This window comes from Cyclopterus lumpus, chromosome 16 (genome assembly GCF_009769545.1).
Source record: "Cyclopterus lumpus isolate fCycLum1 chromosome 16, fCycLum1.pri, whole genome shotgun sequence".
NCBI lineage: Eukaryota > Metazoa > Chordata > Actinopteri > Perciformes > Cyclopteridae > Cyclopterus > Cyclopterus lumpus.
Genome location: NC_046981.1, coordinates 5,399,050 through 5,420,151, shown reverse-complemented (window position 1 = coordinate 5,420,151; position 21,102 = coordinate 5,399,050). Strand labels below are relative to the sequence as shown.

At 40.9% G+C, this 21,102-nt stretch overlaps 1 protein-coding gene across 1 annotated transcript in view; it reads left to right on the top strand.

Annotated features, from left to right (window-relative positions):
- The window catches only part of adcy2a (adenylate cyclase 2a), a 49,023-nt gene continuing 27,921 nt past the window's right edge, over positions 1-21,102 (top strand). Inside the window, exons 1-3 of the mRNA XM_034553600.1 lie at positions 1-246; positions 3,036-3,233; positions 11,512-11,673. Coding sequence (XP_034409491.1) covers positions 16-246; positions 3,036-3,233; positions 11,512-11,673 — 591 coding nt within the window. The 5' untranslated portion in view covers positions 1-15. The remainder of the gene's footprint in view (positions 247-3,035; positions 3,234-11,511; positions 11,674-21,102) is intronic.

The following is a 21,102-nucleotide window of genomic DNA, read 5'->3' as shown; positions in this document are numbered from 1 at the left end:
TCGGCTCCAAGATCCATGTGGCAAGAGGCAATAAGGAGGAAGCGGTATCTCCTGGACCGGGCAGGGGAGTCTGGTGAAGGGGATAAAGGAGGGGGACGAGGTCACGAGAAGAGGAACAGTTCCCCGGATTGGCTGTATGAGTCCTACTACTGTATGAGCCAGCAGCATCCTCTGATTGTGTTTCTGCTGCTCATAGTGATGGGAGCCTGCCTGGCTCTGCTGACTGTGTTTTTTGCTTCGGGACTGGTAAGCTGCTCTTTTACTACGTGAGACACACGGATGCATTTAAGCAAATTATAAAGTACAAATAAACAAACAACCTGGACCGTACAAACATGCTTAGTGTAAGCTCTGTAAACATCGTGGACAGAGACATCTACGCACATGTGGTGGTGCGTACCCTTATTGTAGACTCTCCCATTTTCATTGAGCGTGCGAAGAAACAGGGTCACACAAACTAGCTACTCAATACACAAGCTCCTCTCTCTCGGAGACTCATACGCACAACACATACAGTATATGCTCCCACAGCATGGGGTCCTCGTGGTAGCACTAATGTGAAGAGACGGGTGAGATAAATGTGAGGAGGAATACGGGGCTTAGTTATTGTCTGAGCTCATGGTTGACTGAACTACAGAAAGGAGATCTGTTTACCTCTGTCTCTATTATGACGGGGTTATCTTCACACTAAAAACCTGACAATGAAATGCAGTGCAGGCAAGGTGCTCTGTTAGATAAAAACAACAACAATCTGAACAGAAATGTTGTGCAATAATAATAATTTAAAAAAAAAATCTATATATATATCTATATACTGTATGTATATAGATATATATATATATATATATATATATATATATATATATATATATATATATATATATATATATAACATCATGCTATATTTACACAATGCATCTAATGATTGATTTTAGAAGATATACTAACATAACATAATTAAAGCTCATAACATTTTTGCCTCTCATCAATTGAGTCTGTTATTAAGAAGGGATTATTGAACAGAATGAAAACAGAATTAGAAGTTGTTTCTATTCACTATAACATATAACCAACAGACGGTGAGGTGCATAGCCATGCAGTCAACACAATCAGACAAATCAAAATGCCTAATTCGTCAACAAACCAACTCCCTTATCTAAAAGATTGGAAGTAACATCAGTTTTTTTTATGATTTTCTTTTTTTTGTAAATCTTGTAACTTTTCTGATAATCGATTGCATTTTGCTGTTTTTATTAAGGTCTGATGTTTAAGTGGTAAATCTTATTTTTGACTTGTTACCAACTGGTGTTTGTGCCAATGAATTACATAATTTATCATTTCACTTTGAATTTATTAGTCTGGCTGGAAGTATTTGTGTTAAAGCTATAAAAGTAAGAGCAGCTAAAGGATTAAATATTAATGTAGAGTTGGAAACACGAGTGCTCCAGAACGGTAAAGGAGGCCTTTTGAAATCCCCAGTTTTAAGGCAACGAAAATAATCTTACTTTAAGAATATGTCCTGCAATGTTTTTTGGCTCACAACAAACACGCATCTCAGTAAATGCCTTTTTCCTGTCAGGCCACTGCTGAGTCTATCTGTCCTACATCCTCTTTTCTTTTCTTTTTTGCACTGCACTTTCTCTACATTCTCGTGTCTGTCATCTCTCACTTCCTGATATGTATGTCTCTTGTATTTGTATCCTATCATCCCTCCATTCTGCTGGCTGGCTGACCTAAATCCTGTGCTGTTTGGGAGCACTGCTCTGGGCAAGACAAACTCTCCGTGGCCACACACATCCTCTCCTGACCCAGTGCATTGGCTGTGAGAATGAGAAAGAGGGAGAGAGGGGAGGTTGGGGGGCTAACGAAGGAGAAAGAGAGAGAGATGGAGAGGAAGAGGAAGAGGATGACTGCAAAGAGCAGTGTGAGACATACTGACATAGCAAACATTTGATGGTTAGGTCGCTTGGCTTTAGTGGTGAATGACTGCAATGTATAACAAACAACAACATGTTCCATTTTAATATACATTTCATCAGAATTCACGACTGTTAATATTTACTATTTAATAAAATAGAAGTTAACAATAATCCACTAATTATGTATTGTTGTAAAATGAACCCAAGTCCAAATATAGCTGTGTTGATGGATGGGGAGAGAGTGTCACTGAGCAGTGAGGTCATTTCTACTAAGGTAGATGGGGTTGAATTTGAACTGAAGTTTGATTGGTAGATTTCCATTTCCATCCCCCCGTCACACTACTGGAAAAAAAAATGACGGGATGAAACCTGGCAAAGGCAGGCGTTACAAACGACTCATTTCACTGCGACATCCACCTTGAAGAAACTCCTGAAATTTTCATTAGAACTTTTAGATCCAAGAGTGTTTCAGGAAGGCGGCAGCAAATGCATTATGGATGGGGCTTCAACTTTACTACTGGCTCACACAGGGGGCTTTTTAGCGAGTTTTTTTCCTCACTTCATCTCAATATGAAGGTTGTTCCACTCGTAGGGATAGCAATCGATAGATTTGATAGAAATCGATTCCATTATCTATCCTCAGTCTAGACTCGATTGAGCCTTGTCAAAATGTCATGACACATACGTGTTAGAGCAAATGGGGCATTTTTGTCATTTTGTAACTGACTCTGGGATTATATTTAGTAAAGAATGCTGCGTTAGTAGTGACACCTTGTTGTGCTGAAAAAAAGCAAACAAAAATCAGTGGAGAACCTGTTCTTTTTCTGTACTGCTTTGGTTGTTTGTATTTTTAGGACACTAAAGAGGAAAGACTAGAAGAGTACCTTTTTATAACACAGTCAGGCAGTTTCATGCCCCCTCGAGAAGTCTGTCTTCTAAATTTGCTTCTACTTACCCTTATCTCTCTCTCAGGCAACCATAGTTTTCATAGTATTCCTTCTTTTCTCTGCTGAAGTCTCTACATCTCTCTTCCAATCTCTCTGAAATTGACTGTCTACGTGTCTCACTGTCTATCTCTCATTTTCTTTCATTTTAAATTGTGTCTTTTTTTTCCAGAACATTGAGGACCACGTGGCCTTTGTGATCACTGTGCCCACGGCGCTGGCTATCTTCCTGGCGGTTTTTGTACTTGTCTGCATTGAGTCCATTTTCAAGAAGCTTCTCCGGGTTTTCTCCCTGGTCATCTGGGCCTGCTTGGTTGCCATGGGTTACCTTTTTATGTTTTCTGGCGGGATCATCTGTCCGTGGGATCAGGTAAGGAACAGTAATGTAATTGTATGTAATGTATTCTGTAGTGAATACCTTTTGTTGTAGAGGAATATGCATTGCTCCAGAGTTTTGGGTGCACATATGCCCACAAATATGTGATTGGTCGCACCTGTTTGCAACAGGTCTGTGTATGAAACCGCACCTTGTACTCCTCCTTGAGTGACATTGCATCCTTAAAACATACCGTTGATTGAAAATAAAATGAACTATGTGCTCAGTACACCTTTCCTGGGCTCCGAAAGGCCAGACAGTGGGTAAAGTTAGGGAGGTAACCGCTCCACCACCTGTCCCTGGTAAAATGCCTAATCCAATTCGGAGGCACTGGCCCATAATCATTTCAGAAGTGGGTGAGTGGGAGGTGGGCGACGTGTGTGTATGTGTGTGTGTGTGTGTGTCTGTGTGCGCTTGTGAGACACTGTACACATTTATTTGTTCTCAACCAATAGCTGACCTGCTCTGCATGTGTCACTCTCTCTGTCACTGACCACACACTGGCTGCGTGGACATTAGGTTGCATGAAACGTCGGTTGTCTTTTAGCATTCGTTGCACGTCTCATTATGGGAACGCCTCCCGTGTGACCTCATCAGAAACTCAAAAACTCCTATTAGGCAGACTGGTGTTAGGTACAATTAAAAAAAAAGGTTTTATCACTTCTCACAGAAGCCAGTCGACAACCGAGCTGTTAGGTGCTGAACTAAACCGTCCTCGTAAACAACTTGGTCACTTTGTTTGTTCCTGTTGTACACTTGCATACTAGTTCAAGAACGGTAGCGATACTCGTCTACGACTGGTTTTGAAATTATAGGCAGAGAGCAGGGTCTCTGCAGATGCAGACCCCGCCACACACTTCTAGTGGGTCAAGTGATGATTGAGAAGGTTGATTACATTTGTATCTATAGTCTCAACATAGTTTTGTATTGTTTTTTATTCCTGCATTGTATATTTTGAACTTTTAGTTCATCTCATGTCATTTCTGTCCTACATGCTAGCTTACATTTTGGACTGACTACACACAAGCCTTCCTGACATTTTGTCATGGTTTATTTGTCTTCCTCGGCACCGGCAACATCAAGGATTTCGGGTTGTCTGTCTTGTCCATTCTGGTGAAGGCAATATCTCAGGAACGCCCGGAGAGAATATAGTTTCTCATACTTTCTTCAAACTGCTTGCACTCAAGGTTCAAGTGATTTGATTTTGTAGGTCTAAGGCCAAGGTGACAAAAGAGTATATGTCAGAGTCACACTAGTGGAAAAAGCTGGTATGAAGGAAGCCTGGCCGATGTGTTGTGTAAAACTGCTGTAAATTAAGTAATTTAAATATAAATAAATACATATTTGTAGTCCATGCGTTCATCCATGCTGCTCTATGGTATTGAGAAGGCCACATTACATCTGTAGGTGAATGTGGCGAGACGAACAAACAGCAGCCCTATGCTCCCTGCAACATGGCTCATTGAAATCAGTACAGTACATTAGGTCTTCATCTTTTGAAAGATGTACTTACCCAACAGCACTTGGCAAGACAGATGTCTAGTGTGGTCTTATCTATCATAAATAGGTAGCTAAATATGCACTGATTGACATGCCACGCCATTCATTACTTTCTTCTGCTTATTAGACATGTCACGCCATTATGTCATTACTGCTTCCTGACTGCGGCATCTTTCTTATCTGGAGCGACATTATTGTTGACTTGCATGTCTCTCTGTGTGTTTAAGGGGCTTGCTGCCATATCATAGGTTGAGGAAATGACTCATTTGGGTTTGCACATTGCCCCACCATTATACTTTAATCTCATTAGCAGAGAGCCTACTTCCGGTATGAGTAAATATGCGTTTATATATATATATATATATATATTCATGTGTATATATATATATATATATATATATATATATATATATATTCATGTATATATGTGCATATATGTCTGGGTTTGTATGTGTGTATATAAATATGGGTGATTTTTTCTACGATGAATTTGTAGAAATACAATGCTATAGATTTATCAGTCCATTACTGTCAGAGATACCGTCAGTGTCAGTTAACAACAGTGTTTGCATGCCAGAATCACTTCATGCTACAGCTGTCAAGCTGGAGAGAGAAGTGTGCAGGTGCTCGTTAAAAAAAAGATAGCAAAGCAAACTGCAACAGGGTCCTTACGGTCTCTTGTCAGTTTACTGTCTACCATTTCCTTTGAGCGCCCTCAAACATGCCCACAGTGTACTAAGAAGAGTAGTGTTGATGCCCTGTATTAATTTACAACAATGCAATGTTTCACATTTCATGGATGCAAAAATAAACTCTAAATCTGTCAGCGGTGCTGAATGTTGAAAAAATAAAATTATAATAATTTCAGCACCGCCGACAGACTACTGAGATTAGAGTAAACCAATTATGTGTCTATATATACGGAATAGTAGATAGTAGAGAAAAAGGGAATGATTTTGGTCACTGCCAGTGAATAAATAAATACATATTTTGAGATTTGTGCTGTAGGGCAAAACAAGATATTGTCTTGGCCACTGTGAAATTGTGATGGACATGTCTCACAATGTTGACATTTAGTAGACCAAACAATCGATTAATTGAGAAAATAATGTGAAAATTGAAAGTAACTACTCAATAAATGCTTTGATTTGCATGTACCCTAATCTTATGTTAAGATCAGTATGTTCATCTTTGCTCATTTAGTGTATGAGTAGGTTTTTTGACATCCATAAACCATTTTGTACCTCAACCTCAAGTCAGATTTGAGGTTCAGCTACAGTTCATGTTCTTCCACATGTGTATCTGGACTGGCAGCATGCTGAGCATTGGAATATCAGCCAATTATATTAATAACCGAGTCTTTGAATCTGTGGTCACCCTGGTGTTACTGTGCAGTTGCAAAGTGGATGTCTGCACCAGAAAATAATTTACTGAGGGAGGCGAAGGAAAAGTCACATAATGAAACGCTCTCTGTGCCCTAGCCATGAGAAGTAGGGGAATGAATAGAAGGAGGGCCTCATGCGCTCCCACTGCCTCATGTACAGCCCTTAGCTCATTCAGGACGATGGCTTTTGTCCCATGTCATTCATACAGTGATGCTGTTGCTAGTCAGTGGATGAAGATGTTGCTTACACCCCGTGTGGACGGTTCACACACTCCTCCGTCTGTATTGTGTATCTCCTCTCCTCATCTGTGTGTGTGTGTGTGTGTGTGTGTGTGAGAGTTTTGACAAATCTCAAAGTCATGTTTGCGGGACTCTCCCTCTAAACAGCGGTGCTTTGAGCGGTGCCTCTCTGTCTGTAATGCAGCCTGCGGAGGTTTCCGCTCAGCCCCTTTCGGCTCGAGTCCCGCATGGGCTGTGCTCCGAAACGAGCCGAGGCAGCGATGGCTCCAGAACATGACTTGGGAAGGACTCGGCCAGATGTTCCTCCTTTCCCAGCTGAGATGGACAGCACAGCGCTGCAAAATATATTTCATGCCCAAATCAATCAGTGAATTTGTGTGCTGCGTTTGATTAGAGCTCAACTTTGATTAACTTCAAAGTGGCTCAAATCGAATATATTAGCGGCTAAAGAGACAGATATTTCTCTCAGGAGTTGGCAGAGACGAAAACCGACCTGAAAGACGGTTCATTTTGAACTTACATCCATTACGTTGCAAAAAAAAACCCACTTGCAGTCCGATCGAAGCACTCATGATCTGATCAAAATACGCCGATAAACTTCAGCAAAGCCAACAGAAAAATCAATAAAGGGCAAGAACACATTCTATCAAAATTAGATGGATTTGTGACGCCAAAGGTCATTGAGTCAGTGGAGCGCCAAAATTAAAGGAAAGCGTCTTTTTTAAGATTGAAGTTTTGTTCTTCCAATTTAACTGGTTAGTTACCGGTTAGGCCTAATCGGTGTCGAAAGCAAAATTAGTCAAGTCCCATGCACCGTTTTCTGTAGACCACCAGTCAGCTAATGACATTGAACAAGTGTACTTTAAAATCTTCTTTAAGATAGAACATGTGGTTAAAGATGATGACTAGTTTTGAGACCAGGCCAGTTTCTCTATTATACATGTCTGAATGAAGCATGTTTCTATTTATATCAGCAATGGCATTTTTTGTAAACTTTTTTTTAACTCCTGCTCGTTCTGATGTTATTATCGTCTCTGTAGGCACTTTTCCTATAACTTAACTCCGGTGGCAGGAAGGGAGCTGTCAAAACAACTGGTATTTGTGTTGATATCTACATCGATAAACGGCGAGACAGAACGAGAGATGGTTACATTACGAACTGCACTGTCAGTACAGTACACCGTCAGGTAAAATAAAAAATCAGAGGGTCCAAGTATTTCCTCAGCGGTGTTGTGCTCACCGTCACCACTCTCCCAGAGTTAGTTTGTATACAGCACACTTTCTATTTTCAAACCTGAAATCAATGGGATGCTTATCCTCTCCCCACAAAGCCCTCTGTGTTTGCTGACGGTGGAGAGATGGGCTTATCTGTACAGTCCAGCCTCCACCCCTCACTGAGAGATGTCTGGACCCTGCATTATGTCCTCCTTTCCTTCTTTCCGTGTCTCTCGATCCCTCACACACATGTTCAGATGCGCGCACACACACTCCTTTGTGAGTACAACCAGCCTCATTAGGCTTTAGGACAGAGGAGGTGCTGAATGCAGCGTCGGGGTGAAGGAAGAAACCTGCCAGGATGGAATAGTAAAGAGGAGCATAGATGGAGAAAATAGGACAGGAACTACTAATTGAGAGAGGGAGACCAAGAGAGACATGGAGAGATGCAATATAACATGTACAGAGGAGTAATTGAGCCATTTTTCTTTCTGCACCTTAATCTATCTCAGGGATCAGGAACGACGTGCCCAGACTGATTGTGGGAATTTCAAAACCAAGCACTTTGGCTTGATGTTTAGTATCTACGGTGTTGCATTTAGTTCAGGATCTTCTCTATAAATCAACCAATATGTCCGTTTGCTCAGATTTAGTACAACGAGAAAAGAAGAGAGCATATGTCTTTTTTTTTTAGGGCTAAATAGCACACACACACGCCACTACTCCACGTTGTAAATCTAGCCTGTAAACTAATCTCTGCCACAGACTGTAGACTAAAAGCCTGATGTAATCTGACACTCCGTCTTTATAATTTGTTTTATGAACCCTCCTCAGTGTCATTATCAAGGATTGATTCATGGGGCAGAAGCAGAGCTGGCTGAACCATGATGGACCACAAAAAAAGCCTTAATTGTCAGAGAGAGGGTCCTTGTGTGCTGGTCTTAACCACACTGAAGGAAGCTCCTCGCTGTTGTTATTACTGCATCAAGTATCAATTATGCAGGCGAACTCAGCAGGTGTCTCTCCCCTGCAGCCTCTCCATTATCCTCGGTACAGTTCATGATTCAGTAGCTGCATAGGATTTCCGATCATTCATTAAGAAAAAGGCTTTATGGACGCAAATGATGTTACTGTGCTCGATGCCATTTGTCAATTAGCAGCTCCCTCTTATATTAGGAAGTAAGTTAATACTTTCTTATTCTTCGTCTGAGAAAGTGTTTTTTTAATTTAAAAATCGAAATAATCTTTTGCGTTCGTCATCTGTTCTGCACTCGCATACTTTTTACTCGCAAGACTTTAGATTTATTGTAGTTTTGGAGCATTTTTGGCTGTGTCGACATTCGACAAGGTCAAAACAAGTAGCTGGCAAACTGCCGTCACTATGGTACACTCGCCATACTGTAATAACGTCACAGCCACTGTAAATATCACAATCATTGTTATGCTGAATTTTCCTCCCGTACACAGAGTGGGTTCTATTCAAGATATTTCCTGTTTCCCAAGAAAGGGGGGGCGGCATACGTGCAATATCAGACCTCCGACATCTAAACAAGCACCTCAGGAAATACAAGTTCAGGATGCACACGTGTCTCTGCTACCTTTTCTTTGCCGGGGCGATTGGTTCCCTTCAAATCGACCTCGGCGCTTATTTTCACATCCTAATATGCCCACCACACAGGAAGTATCTCCAGGTTCGCCTTCCTGGGGACAAGTTACGATTATGTAGTCCTCCCCTCTGGTCTCTCACTGAGCCCAAGTGAGTTTGTGAAATGCACCGAGGCTTGCCCTTTCAGCTCTACCTTTTCAACCACTGGAACAGGCTTTAAAGACATTGCTTTGTTACTGTCTCCTGCCTCGCCACACACACACACACACACACACGCACACACACACACACACACACACACACACCCACACACCTTCGCCAGGTTCTACAGGCTTGATGTTACAGCTTCCCCATGAGCCCATTCGGTGCTTACAGTAACATCTGCCCAGCAATCAGTCAACATTTTCCCAGTGTGAGACAGGAAATGTATGCTATGAAAGAGATATGTAGGTTACTTTTCATAAGCTATACTGCAACCACTTCTCAGTAAATAGCGTTGTTTAAATTGCAGTGGTGACAAACAATGTAACAAACAATGAGAAAACAAAGGGCAGGCGCTCCACCCAGTTTGTGGCGGATTGCGCAATCTGAGGTGAGGCACAGCTCGTTGCAATTTTGATTATCAAAATGAGTGGAATTATACAGAAATTTCATTTATAACACAAATATTAATATATATTTCATGTTATAAGTGGTATCAGATGGGGTTGCATCAGTGTAGTTTTGCGAGTAAGAGTATGAGTACATGAACACAGTATTGGGGCCCATCCCTACTCTCTGTAGATGTTTTAGATGTTTAGATGTTCTCACTTTAATGTAGGCTACTGTGACACCCTCCCTGCAGGCGCATCAGTGGAACGAATCAATCATCCTTGTTCTCTGATCCTGTGCCAGCTAGTGAACCTTTCGTCAAGTACAGATCAGATGTGTTTTACCTTTTTTTGCCTCTTTTAACCTCCCTTGCTTACATGCAGCAGTCTACACACCCCATAGTTTGCTTGCGGTTGCGTGCACCAGCCTGTGAGCCCGGTGCTGTGGCGCTTTGGTACGAGCATTCATTCAGGCACAAAGCTGGCATGAGCAGCAAAGGCAAGAGCAGTGTCATTTTAGATGGACTTATTATTTTTGCGCCATCCCTGCTTGGTTAAAAAAAAAAAAAAAAAGACAATTTTCTCTGGAAACTCAAAATTCACTGTGACGCAGATGGGATTATTAAAGAAAGCTGTTGGTTTATGCAGTCATGTAAACGGCTTTAAAGGAAAGTGAAAATGTAGATGCCAGACTACAGATTTAGATATGCTCCACTGATTGTGAAAAATAAACAGTTGTGGCCCAGATTGGGCTGAGGGGGCTGTACAGTTTGGTGGTCATAGTTCTGCCATGACCAATAAGAGAAAGTGGTGACATAATGCCAAAGCAGAAGTGAACGCTGCCCATGCAAAAAGTCATTTAGCATTTTTCGAGCAAAATCATTGTGTGCTTTTGCCCAGGGTTAGGACAGATCAAAGTTACTTAACAAGTGATTGGATTGTATATTTAGAGGTTGTACTCCATGGTCTACTTTGTGGCTTTTGAAACAGATCACTGTCAAATGTTCATTCGGAGGCTGTGGAATTTCATTTTCAGTAAAATGATGTGAGATGGGTAACTTGCAAATTAGGATTTTCCAAATAGAAACGGCCATTAGCCAAAAACAATGACGTAGGTACCAAAGGAAGCTAACCTATAAGATAGTGTTGCACGGTTTACCAGAAAAGTATCACAGTACCCTGCTGTTACAAATAGTACAATACTCCATTGTATTAGTACCAATATTTAAAGAATGGCAGTGTTTAGCCATAAACCGTATTTATGAGTTGTGCCAATTTCCCACCATGTCAACATATTTCTCACTTGAGCACAATTTTAACACAAACAATACACGAATAAAGCATTGTCTTAAAAGTAACAGAGCATCTTTTGATATTTGCTGACCATAGTCAGCTATTAAGACATTATCATTGTAGAACTGTGTTAGTCACCAACGCTCAAACAGAGGAGGTACCGTGTCTTAGTTATTTTTCCTTTCCTCTTCATATCTCTGATCCCTGATAGCTGCATAATGTATAAATAAACGTAACTTTAGCAGGCAGTGTTGGTGGCTATCAGACTGGGGGTGGCCATGCTCTCTCTTTCCCACGGGACTGTATATATATATATATATCTAATATTTTATTTCTGTCTGTATTTTCCCTTCTTGCGCATCCATCTCTCTGGTCTCTTTCTCATTCTCTCTTTTCTGCTTAACTCTGCAGGTGTGTCATCAGTGTGTCTCTCTCTCTCCACAGGTGTCATTCTTCCTGTTCATTGTGTTTGTGGTTTACACCATGCTGCCGTTCTCCATGCGGGACGCCATCATCGCCAGCGTCCTGACATCCGCCTCTCACACCATTGTGTTGAGTGTCTGCCTGTCCACCACAGCTGATCACATGGGACCAGTCGTATGGCAGGTAAGGCCATCGGACAGTGTGTGTTAATACGCAATAGAACAGAGACTCTCCTCACAATATGCAAACACCACTGTGTGCTTGAACCCAACCAAATTAATTAATTAATTATTCATTATTATTTAGTGACTGGAACAATGTATAATTGTTTCCTGCTGAGAGTTAGGTTAATATTCCTCTCATGTTTGTATGATAAATATGTACAGTCGCTGGAACCATCAGTTGTGCTCAAATTCATGTCTCAGTTCTCTGGAGAGGTTTATGTACATCTAGTTCCCAGGGAACACTGCTTTACAATAGTTTGTTTTGTTTTATTATCCGGATTGAATCTTAATGGAATTGTTTTTTTCCTTTCCAGACATTTTAATGTTTCTGGTCATTTTAATCATAATCATACATTCTGTATATTTAGCAAACAAACAAATGTGACCTTTAAACTAAAACTGATTAGGCATAGCAGGTGAGCGATAGAAATTCAAATGTATTTTTTTATACTTTATGAAAAGGTCACCCTTTTTCCAGCAGTATTGCTGTTTCAAGCACAAATGTTCCAGCAGTTGGTATATGCTGAGAAAGACCAAAATAACAATATCAGAAACCAATTATCTGTCTAATGTAGAAGCCAATGATTGCCTTAACACCTACCACTTCCAGCTAATGCATAAAGAAAACAACATTACATCAACGCCACGTCTGAATCATACATTTCGGTTCAGGATGCAATTTCATAGCCACAAAGTGCATTTTTAAGTCTCATAAGAGGCCTCGTTATTTTTATTCATTTTATTATTTTAATAGCAGGTTCTCATATCAGCCACCTCCTGCATGTAAATTACTCTTCTTTTCACCTTTTCTGATTTTTAAAAAAAATTGTTTGTCAACCCTGTTGCTCAATCATCGACTGAGTAAATGGTTCTTTACACAATATAGAATTCTTTAGAAATTACTAAAATTTTCTCCATTCTGAGATCTGTTGTAGACACCAGTAATGTATTGATTCCCTGTGTTCAGCAGTCAAGCTTTATGGTAGTTTGAGAGAGCTTGTAAAGCCTGTACGAGCGTGAGGGAAACTAGTACCTCCCTCTCTTCAAGAATAAACCAAAGGACCATTTGTAGTTACTGTCTTAACAATACTGTCTTTCAGATACCTGGAAGAAATCTAATTTGCTCCTTATAATTAAAACAACGCACATAATGACAATGAATATAGTGTGCTTGTGCAAATAGAGTTCTATTTTACTACTCGATAATGATTCTTGTGCCTGTATCTTCATGTTTCTCTGTATTCCCGACCCTCAAACCTTCACAAACATTCTCCATTGCCTCTGTGAACTCTGCCGTGATGGCCTGGTATTTAGTCTACTTTTCTTCCATCTGTAACTGGTGCATGGGCACACTGGCATCATGGCCGCCTGGGGCTGTGCGCTACATGGTCACGATCGGCCAGCTCCTATGTGCACCAGGCCAGTTTGGCGGTCAGCATAAATCCAGTGGAAAATCGGCCTTTAAAAGTCCTTTCAGAGAAGTTTCTTTGTGGAAATATTGGATAGTATCAGAATCAGTGTAAAAGCATAAAAGTACGTTGGCTATAAATTTCTCTCAAGTTAAATTATGAGGTAATAATTAATTATGGAATATTATATTCTATATATATATATATATTAATCAGATCACTTTTTCAGAAGTACGCCAACAAATAAATTGAAAGGGCTGTTGTAGAGTTGTGCTTAATCATGGTAGGTAGTATAGTGTAATGTTTAAAGTGGGAAATGTTGATCAATAATATGGAGAGACTTTGAATGAATGACAAAAGAAACCTGGGTGCCCCTGCTAGTGCTAAAGTGCTGTATTGTTAGTGGGTATTTTTTTTCTTGTTCCAAGACATCACTGTACCAGACATATTATGTGTGTGTGTTATTGTTTGTGTGTGGCAAGTTACAAATACTTTTTGGGAAGTAGACAGCTTGCTGCTCGATTGGCAGTCGAGACGGCACGCTGGGCAAGACGCGACCTCGCCAAGGAACAACATGCCCACGAGTAAACATGGGTTGGCTGCTCTATGTCCTCCCATTTGTATTCGTTGTCAGTGACAGTCGTGTAATCTGTCTTTGTGGTTATGATGACGACAGCGTACAGGAAATAGACACGGTGTACTCTGGTTTCAATAAAGGCAACCGGGCAGAGAGTTCCACAGAAGACTTTCATAGGAAGATGAAGACTGAAGAATGGGAACATGCAGTTGTAAATGAGGCCCTTGATAGACATTCCAGATGGCTTAGATTTACAAAATGAAGAGGCGTCAGAGCTGTAAAGCACTTGAAGTTAAATCAGTTTTAAAGTAACGAGTGAAAATATTACGGAAACCAATAAACCCAATAAACTAAACAATGGTGGAGAGCGCTGGGAGGTCGGATGCGTAGCCTGTAGCTACATGGTGTTTTTATTCTGGGTTCAGCAACAAGCCACCCACTCACACGTCATGTGAAATTCAAGGCTTTCAATTTTCAGTATGATTGTTGGTTAAAAGGGTAAACATTTAAAAAATATCTCATACTACTACATCGGAACACTGCATTCGTCTACATTTTGGGAATACATGTAAAGTATTTTAGTGTTGGAAGAGCACTACCATTTTATTTAGCTCCAGACAGTTTGGCTTGTAACTTTGCCCATTGTGAGTATTTACCAGTTGCTCGTAATCGACCTACTGTAATGTATCTTTGTAAGCCTCTCTTGCCCATCCTAACTTACATTAATTAATAACTGTGGTAATGTTTGTAATAATGTTAAACCGAATGCATACTAGACTGTATGTTTCATCCCAGTGTAATGTGTATCATACAATATATACCTTGTATACGTCTGCATTAATATACTACTATCAGAGTATTTTTACATAAATCTGAGATACCTTTTCCAGGCCATTCAAAGGTTGCCCAAGATGTGTATTGTAAAATGAACATTATCAACAAGTAACTCCCACACTAAAATAAAAGAAAAAAACACCCTTGAGGAAACACAACGTGACATAAATGGTAATTATTAAATGATCTTTCTGTATCTTCAGCCGTGAAAGGCTGATAACTCCCTTTTACTCTGAAACATGCGGCACAGTGAGGCTTCATTGCAGTAAGTGATCCAAACTAAATGATAATGTTTCTACATAATCTACCACTAATCATTTTATGCAGCCTGATTTGATTTTCCATTCAGTTGTCGGCCAAAAGATCCAAAAGCCATTTGATGGAGGTTCTATTACGTGTGCTGTTTCGAGTGAGTTAGTGTGCATGTGTCTATACAAACTATGTCCATCAGGAAACTGTTGTGTTTAATTACGAATGGTTGTAATGTTCAACATGCACAGTAAAGGATACTGTGTATATTTCGTCAGTCGTTGCGTGTGTGCAGTAGTTTGACAAGAAATACAATGAACTCATGGGTCAGGAACTGCTGTTCTAGCATTTGCGCAGTGCTAGCAATCCCTGGGATTTATATATGTGGTTGACTGTTCCAAAAAAGATGAGCAGGAATTTTATATGATTTCTTTTGCATCAATTTTATGAAACAGCTTAAGTCGTCAGTTATTTAATTTGCCGGATTAGCCATTTTTATTTGATCCATTAACAAATGCTTAGTTTTTGTTCAATTGTGTCAGACGGAGAGCGTGCATGCATACATGTTCCTCCTCTGTGTTCCTCCTCTGGCATCCTTTTGTGTCAGGACCGGCTCAGACCTACATGTCCCTTTTTAGATAAGAGCAGTGAGGTTGGGGGACAAGATGCTCGAAGGCTTATGCGTCAGAGGGTATGAAGACCTCTCCAGTTGTCAATGTATCATCTGCCAAGGCGAGGCGGATGGATTTGTAGGACTACAACATGCTGTTCAATCAGATGGCAAATTGGGAAAAAAAAGGCCAATTTGACTTTATTACACTGAATGTGACTGAATAACTGGTTGGACACTGAATGGAAGATTATTTTCCGGTGCTTTATTTCATTCGAGAGGAAATAGCTTTTTCCAGTAGCAATATGACGTTAAACGACCATGCTAAGAACATGCAGTTGATTGTGTTTCTTTTTCTACAGCCATGAGGCGTACAGTAGCACACCGAATTCATCCCCTCCTCGTAGGGAGGCTTCCTTTGAGATGATTAGTCGACGTCTTGGTCGCTTTGGTCTTCGTCAAGATCGTTTTATTCGTCAATTTGTGATTCGTAATGTGTTTTTTTTTTCCATGTTGAAAGACTTATTTCCAAGAAACTTATGAATACATCTCTAGGAAACACAATATTTAAAGTGATTCTATTGCAATATTCTTTGAAGAGATCTGTCGAGTTAAATAAAACCAGAAAATCCTATGAGTGTTTGACGACTAAGAATTTCTTAAAAGCCCTACCTCCTTGATGTTTATGGTCGTACAACATATATCAAGTAATTAGGTCCAAAAGTGTCCGTCCCATGAAACCGGGGCCCAAACTCAGAATCCCACTGGCTAAATCCCTACATTTGAGTTGCAGACCTACTATTTTGACTTCACTTGAATTTGAAATAAAAACATCTCTCTGAATGCATTTTTTATTAGTTGCTCAAAGAGTTGGGAATATTGAGTTCACTGGTTTATATACTGTAATCTGCTGGGAAGTACTTGGTGAAGAACAATACAGAAACAGTGCATGTGGTGTATCCCTGAAACATCTGTTGTTTGGAAGAACTAGCATCTTGAAGTCTTACATACTTCAAGTGATCCTGCGAACTTATTGATGCACACATGTTGTACATTTAGCCCCTAGCTTTTTCAAGTAACGATTCCCTGCCTCACGTTCTACAACTAAGACTGTATTTGTAGCAGGCAGATTTAGAGTATTTTGAATATGTGAATGGCAACACACATTTCTTTTTATCTGCTTACTTGGTTAAAAAAAAAGAAAGGAAAACAGCTAAATAAACCCCTCGTGGACATAGAATATTACATTGTGGCTCAATGCCCTTGAGAGGAACAGTTAGATAAGAACATCCACCACATGTCTGTTCAGTAAATGTGCAGCTAATAATATTCTCATCTTACGCTCAGTGAGAAACTGAGTCCAAAATGTCAAACTATTCCCAAGGAAGCCCACACATGCATGCACACAGGCACATACACTGACACACATTCTCACACTCCGTGTATCTGTGATGTGTAGGATTTTTTAACTTTACTTTCATTCAGATCAGCAATTTGTAAGAAAAAAAAAAAAAAAAGCACCTGTCTATCCTACCGAGGATTTGTAAATGTCAGCCAATAAATGTCCACACTGTTGCGCATTGCACGAGTGTGCATACAAACTGTCCAGAGGGTATTTAGCGAGAAGGAACCAGACTGACGTCTCCACTTTGTCAAGTCCATCAAACTTCACAGTGCCGGCTCATTGGACGGGCACATTTATTGGAGAGGTGAAAGCTCCCCGTTCGGTCCATATTCATGTGCATGTCATATTAAGACATATTGAATTCCAGTGTTTACAACCGTGATGTATTGTTACTTTTTTTTTTACATTATTTTTTCTCTTTCACCCAAATATGGTTTCTGGTTGTTCACTTTTTTTTTTTTTACTTTGAAAATCGAGGAGCGATGAGAGACCACATGCTTTCATTGTATGTAACCCAGGATGAAGGTTCCCGACTACACGGAAAAAAGAGTCGCAGGCAGTCGTTCATTTCTGTGGAAGGGATCATGAAGACATGTCCGCCATCAGTGATCTTAGATAGTTGTCTTGCTTTACGTATGGTAGTATAATAACAGCCATAATGGCCTCTCTGATTTACAAAATCCCAGAATCACCATAAGGGTTCAAGGCCCTTTAGAGACCATCCTCACCTAACCCCTCTTTTGTCTGTAATTGGGTACTAGTGAGGTACGGATGATTCACACTGCTGACCTTTGAGATTCTTGTCAGTGTCTTGTCTAACAGATGTCAGCTAATAGAGTAACCTCCCTCCCCCCCCCCTCACCTGCCACAAAGAAGTACTACAAAATTGCAAAGAACTACTTCTTGCTGATGTTTTGAGCGCTACTATTTTTAATTAGCAGACTCTCGAAGAGAGGATGAATGGATTTTTAATTAAATATGAGAATGCTTTGAGGTTATTTAAAGTGCGATTATGAAATATTGCATAGAATCGATGTACCGCTGAAAAACCCTTTTTATAAAGCGGCTTACAAAAGCCCCAGTCCATCTCCTTGCGCCTGCTTTCAGTCATTCAGTGTACTCGTCTGAACCCTGTGCTCTGCACACTGTTCTGTCGCACAAAGTTCACACTGTTTTTGTTCGACTTTCTATGGAAAATAAAATCATGAACGAAGCCAGCCCTGGAAATATAATTCCTTTTAATTTGGAGAATATAACTCTCAGTGCTGTGAATGTTCAGAGAGGACACAATGAATTCAGTGGACAGCATAAGGGATGTCTGGCCTAAATACAGTGAATAGATGTGAACATGAAGGCAGCCAGCAGGCCTTGCATGAATAATGGCCTCTGCCCCTGATGTTTGCTTTTGTCAAATATAAAGGAGCTACATCCAGTGTTTAATACATTCAACTGATGTGTATGGAGAACCGAGTGTCTGAACATACGAATCAGATACATGTTTCTATTTTATCCATGTTGTTGGTTATATGAGAGAGAGAGAGAGAGAGAGAGAGAGAGAGAGAGAGAGAGAGAGAGAGAGAGAGAGAGAGAGAGAGAGAGAGAGAGAGAGAGAGAGAGAGAGAGAGAGAGAGAGAGAGAGAGAGAGAGAGAGAGAGAGAGAGAGAGAGAGAGAGAGAGAGAGAGAGAGAGAGAGAGAGAGAGAGAGAGAGAGAGAGAGAGAGAGAGAGAGAGAGAGAGAGAGAGAGAGAGAGAGAGAGAGAGAGAGAGAGAGAGAGAGAGAGAGAGAGAGAGAGAGCGAGAGAGAGCGAGAGAGAGAACGAGAGAGAGAACGAGAGAGCGGGAGCGAGAGCGGGAGCGAGAGCGAGAGAGAGCGAGAGAGAGAACGAGAGAGAGAGAGAGAGATTCCAGTGGTCAGTGTGACAAGAAGATCATAATTATGCTGGAAAGAAAGACTGCAGGTTTGAGAGAGAGAGCGAGAGAGAAAACGAGAGAGCGAGAGAGAGAGCAAGAGAGAGAGAACGAGAGAGAGAACGAGAGAGAGAACGAGAGAGAGAACGAGAGAGCGAGAGAGAGAGAGAGAGAGCGAGAGAGAGAGAGAGAGAGCGAGAGAGAGTGAGAGAGAGCGAGAGAGAGAGCGAGAGAGAGAACGAGAGAGAGAGCGAGAGAGAGAACGAGAGAGCGGGAGCGAGAGCGGGAGCGAGAGCGAGAGAGAGCGAGAGAGAGAACGAGAGAGAGAGAGAGAGATTCCAGTGGTCAGTGTGACAAGAAGATCATAATTATGCTGGAAAGAAAGACTGCAGGTTTGAGAGAGAGAGCGAGAGAGAGAGCAAGAGAGAGAACGAGAGAGAGAACGAGAGAGCGAGAGAGAGCGAGAGAGAGAACGAGAGAGCGAGAGAGAGCGAGAGAGAGACAGCATATTTCCAGTGGTCAGTGTGACAAGAAGATCATAATTATGCTGGAAAGAAAGACTGCAGGTTAAAGGGAAATTGGTGAGTATGAGACAGGGCAGGGAAACGAGAGAGATTGTGACCGACTATGAAAGAGGGCGATCAAAATATATTTGTAGGATGTGACGGGGGGGGGGGGGAGAGAACCATAACATTTTGGATTAAATTGCAAAAATATTGAGCTCAAGGATATTTGGGCTCCTGGGTCTTTATAGAAGTCACCTGTCATCACCGGGTCCCATTCCTTCCTAATAGTTTCTCTAATAGAGCCTCCTGTGTCGTGCTGCCATGGGGACGCATGAGATGTGAATGAAAGTAAAGTGCTGTTTTGAAATGAAAATAAACAAAATAGTCTTCACTTCTCGCAGATCACAAATTGGGTGTAGTGAAGAAACCATTTATCCTCATGTGTCATATTTAACACAGCAGTGTGCTCCTTTGTATGCTCTGCTGTTATGGTGGTGATATTGACTCAAAGAAGGCGGTGGAGACAAAGAGTTCCACACATGCAGGGGCAATACAATTGCTATTATCTCATATATAAATATGGTGATGAAAAACACACTGAAAGGGATAAATTGGGCAATAAATGTATTTATAAATGTGTCTTATCATTTAGTGCCAGATTTCAAGCATTAGCTCTGGATTTTCTACTAAACTGAGTCCGGGCGTATTAACAAGGGTGTGTTGCAGCGGGTCAGGAAATGTGGACTACTCATTAGTAAAACTACTTATGACAATAAATACGGGCAACGCGTGACTCTGATTAACAGCCGCTTTGTCACAGCAGCCTATATGGTCAAATAGAGCTTATCGTGGGGTGTGTGTTTTTTTGTCGTAATAACGCTAAGAAACAGGCCTCCTTGTGTGCGATGAACCTGAACCGGACTCATCATTAGCCTCTGCAGCAGCGTAGGGGTTAAGGGTGAACAAGCCACGGCCAAGCCGATGCAGGGATGATGCTATTTTAAGGCAATGAACAACTGAGCAGGAGTAGCACAGAGATTACACGCATCGTATTCCTGTGGAAACTGTTTCCTTTTAATAACCAATTCACAAGAAAATGTATTAAGATGTGTGTTTTTTTTTTTTTTTTTTTTTTTAAATCAACGAATGCCACATTGCCCTTACATACAGTGTGCAGCTCTGCAGGATCTCAGTTGCCAGGACCTAAGGGATAGTTTGGCTGTTATATAAGGCACTTATCCATTTTCAGTGTATTACCTACTGTAAGATGGAGGGTCGGCCCTGTGACGGTAAAAATATGTGTTGTTTTGTGAACTGGTTCAAGGGCAGAGCAATAGGGAGGATGGGGAGGAGGACAGATGGCCATATGCCTTATTGAAACCAATACACTCTGTTCTTTGTTCTTCTCAATTCTTATCCAAGACATTCACACGGTTTCTTCGTTTGTCGTCATAGTGGGCCCTGGAGGGGGGTGCATGTGCTTGTATAAATCACGATGTAATACAATGTATGAATCAAGAGATTTCGGCAGCTCACTGAGATACGTGGCTGTTGAACCCTTTTCCCAGCTTGCAAGCTTGAATAAACGGAAAGACAACTTTGATTCCTTCGGAGACTCTGTTTGTTGCAATTGAATATTTGAACCACAACTCTCCACCTGATCAAACATAGAAATCTTCCACCACAGCCCACACCCAATTTTGGAGAAACAGCCAGTAGTACTAGACATAAGAGCTACTGCTGTGGGTAAGAGCAGCAGCAAAATGTAACTGTAATAACCTAAAAGAAAGGCACACCCATCATCCTTCTCAGCATATGCTCTAAATTTAGAATCTTATCAGCACTTAATGTTGCTGTCAAAAAGCCCTTTTTCTTACCTGAAAGTGAAAT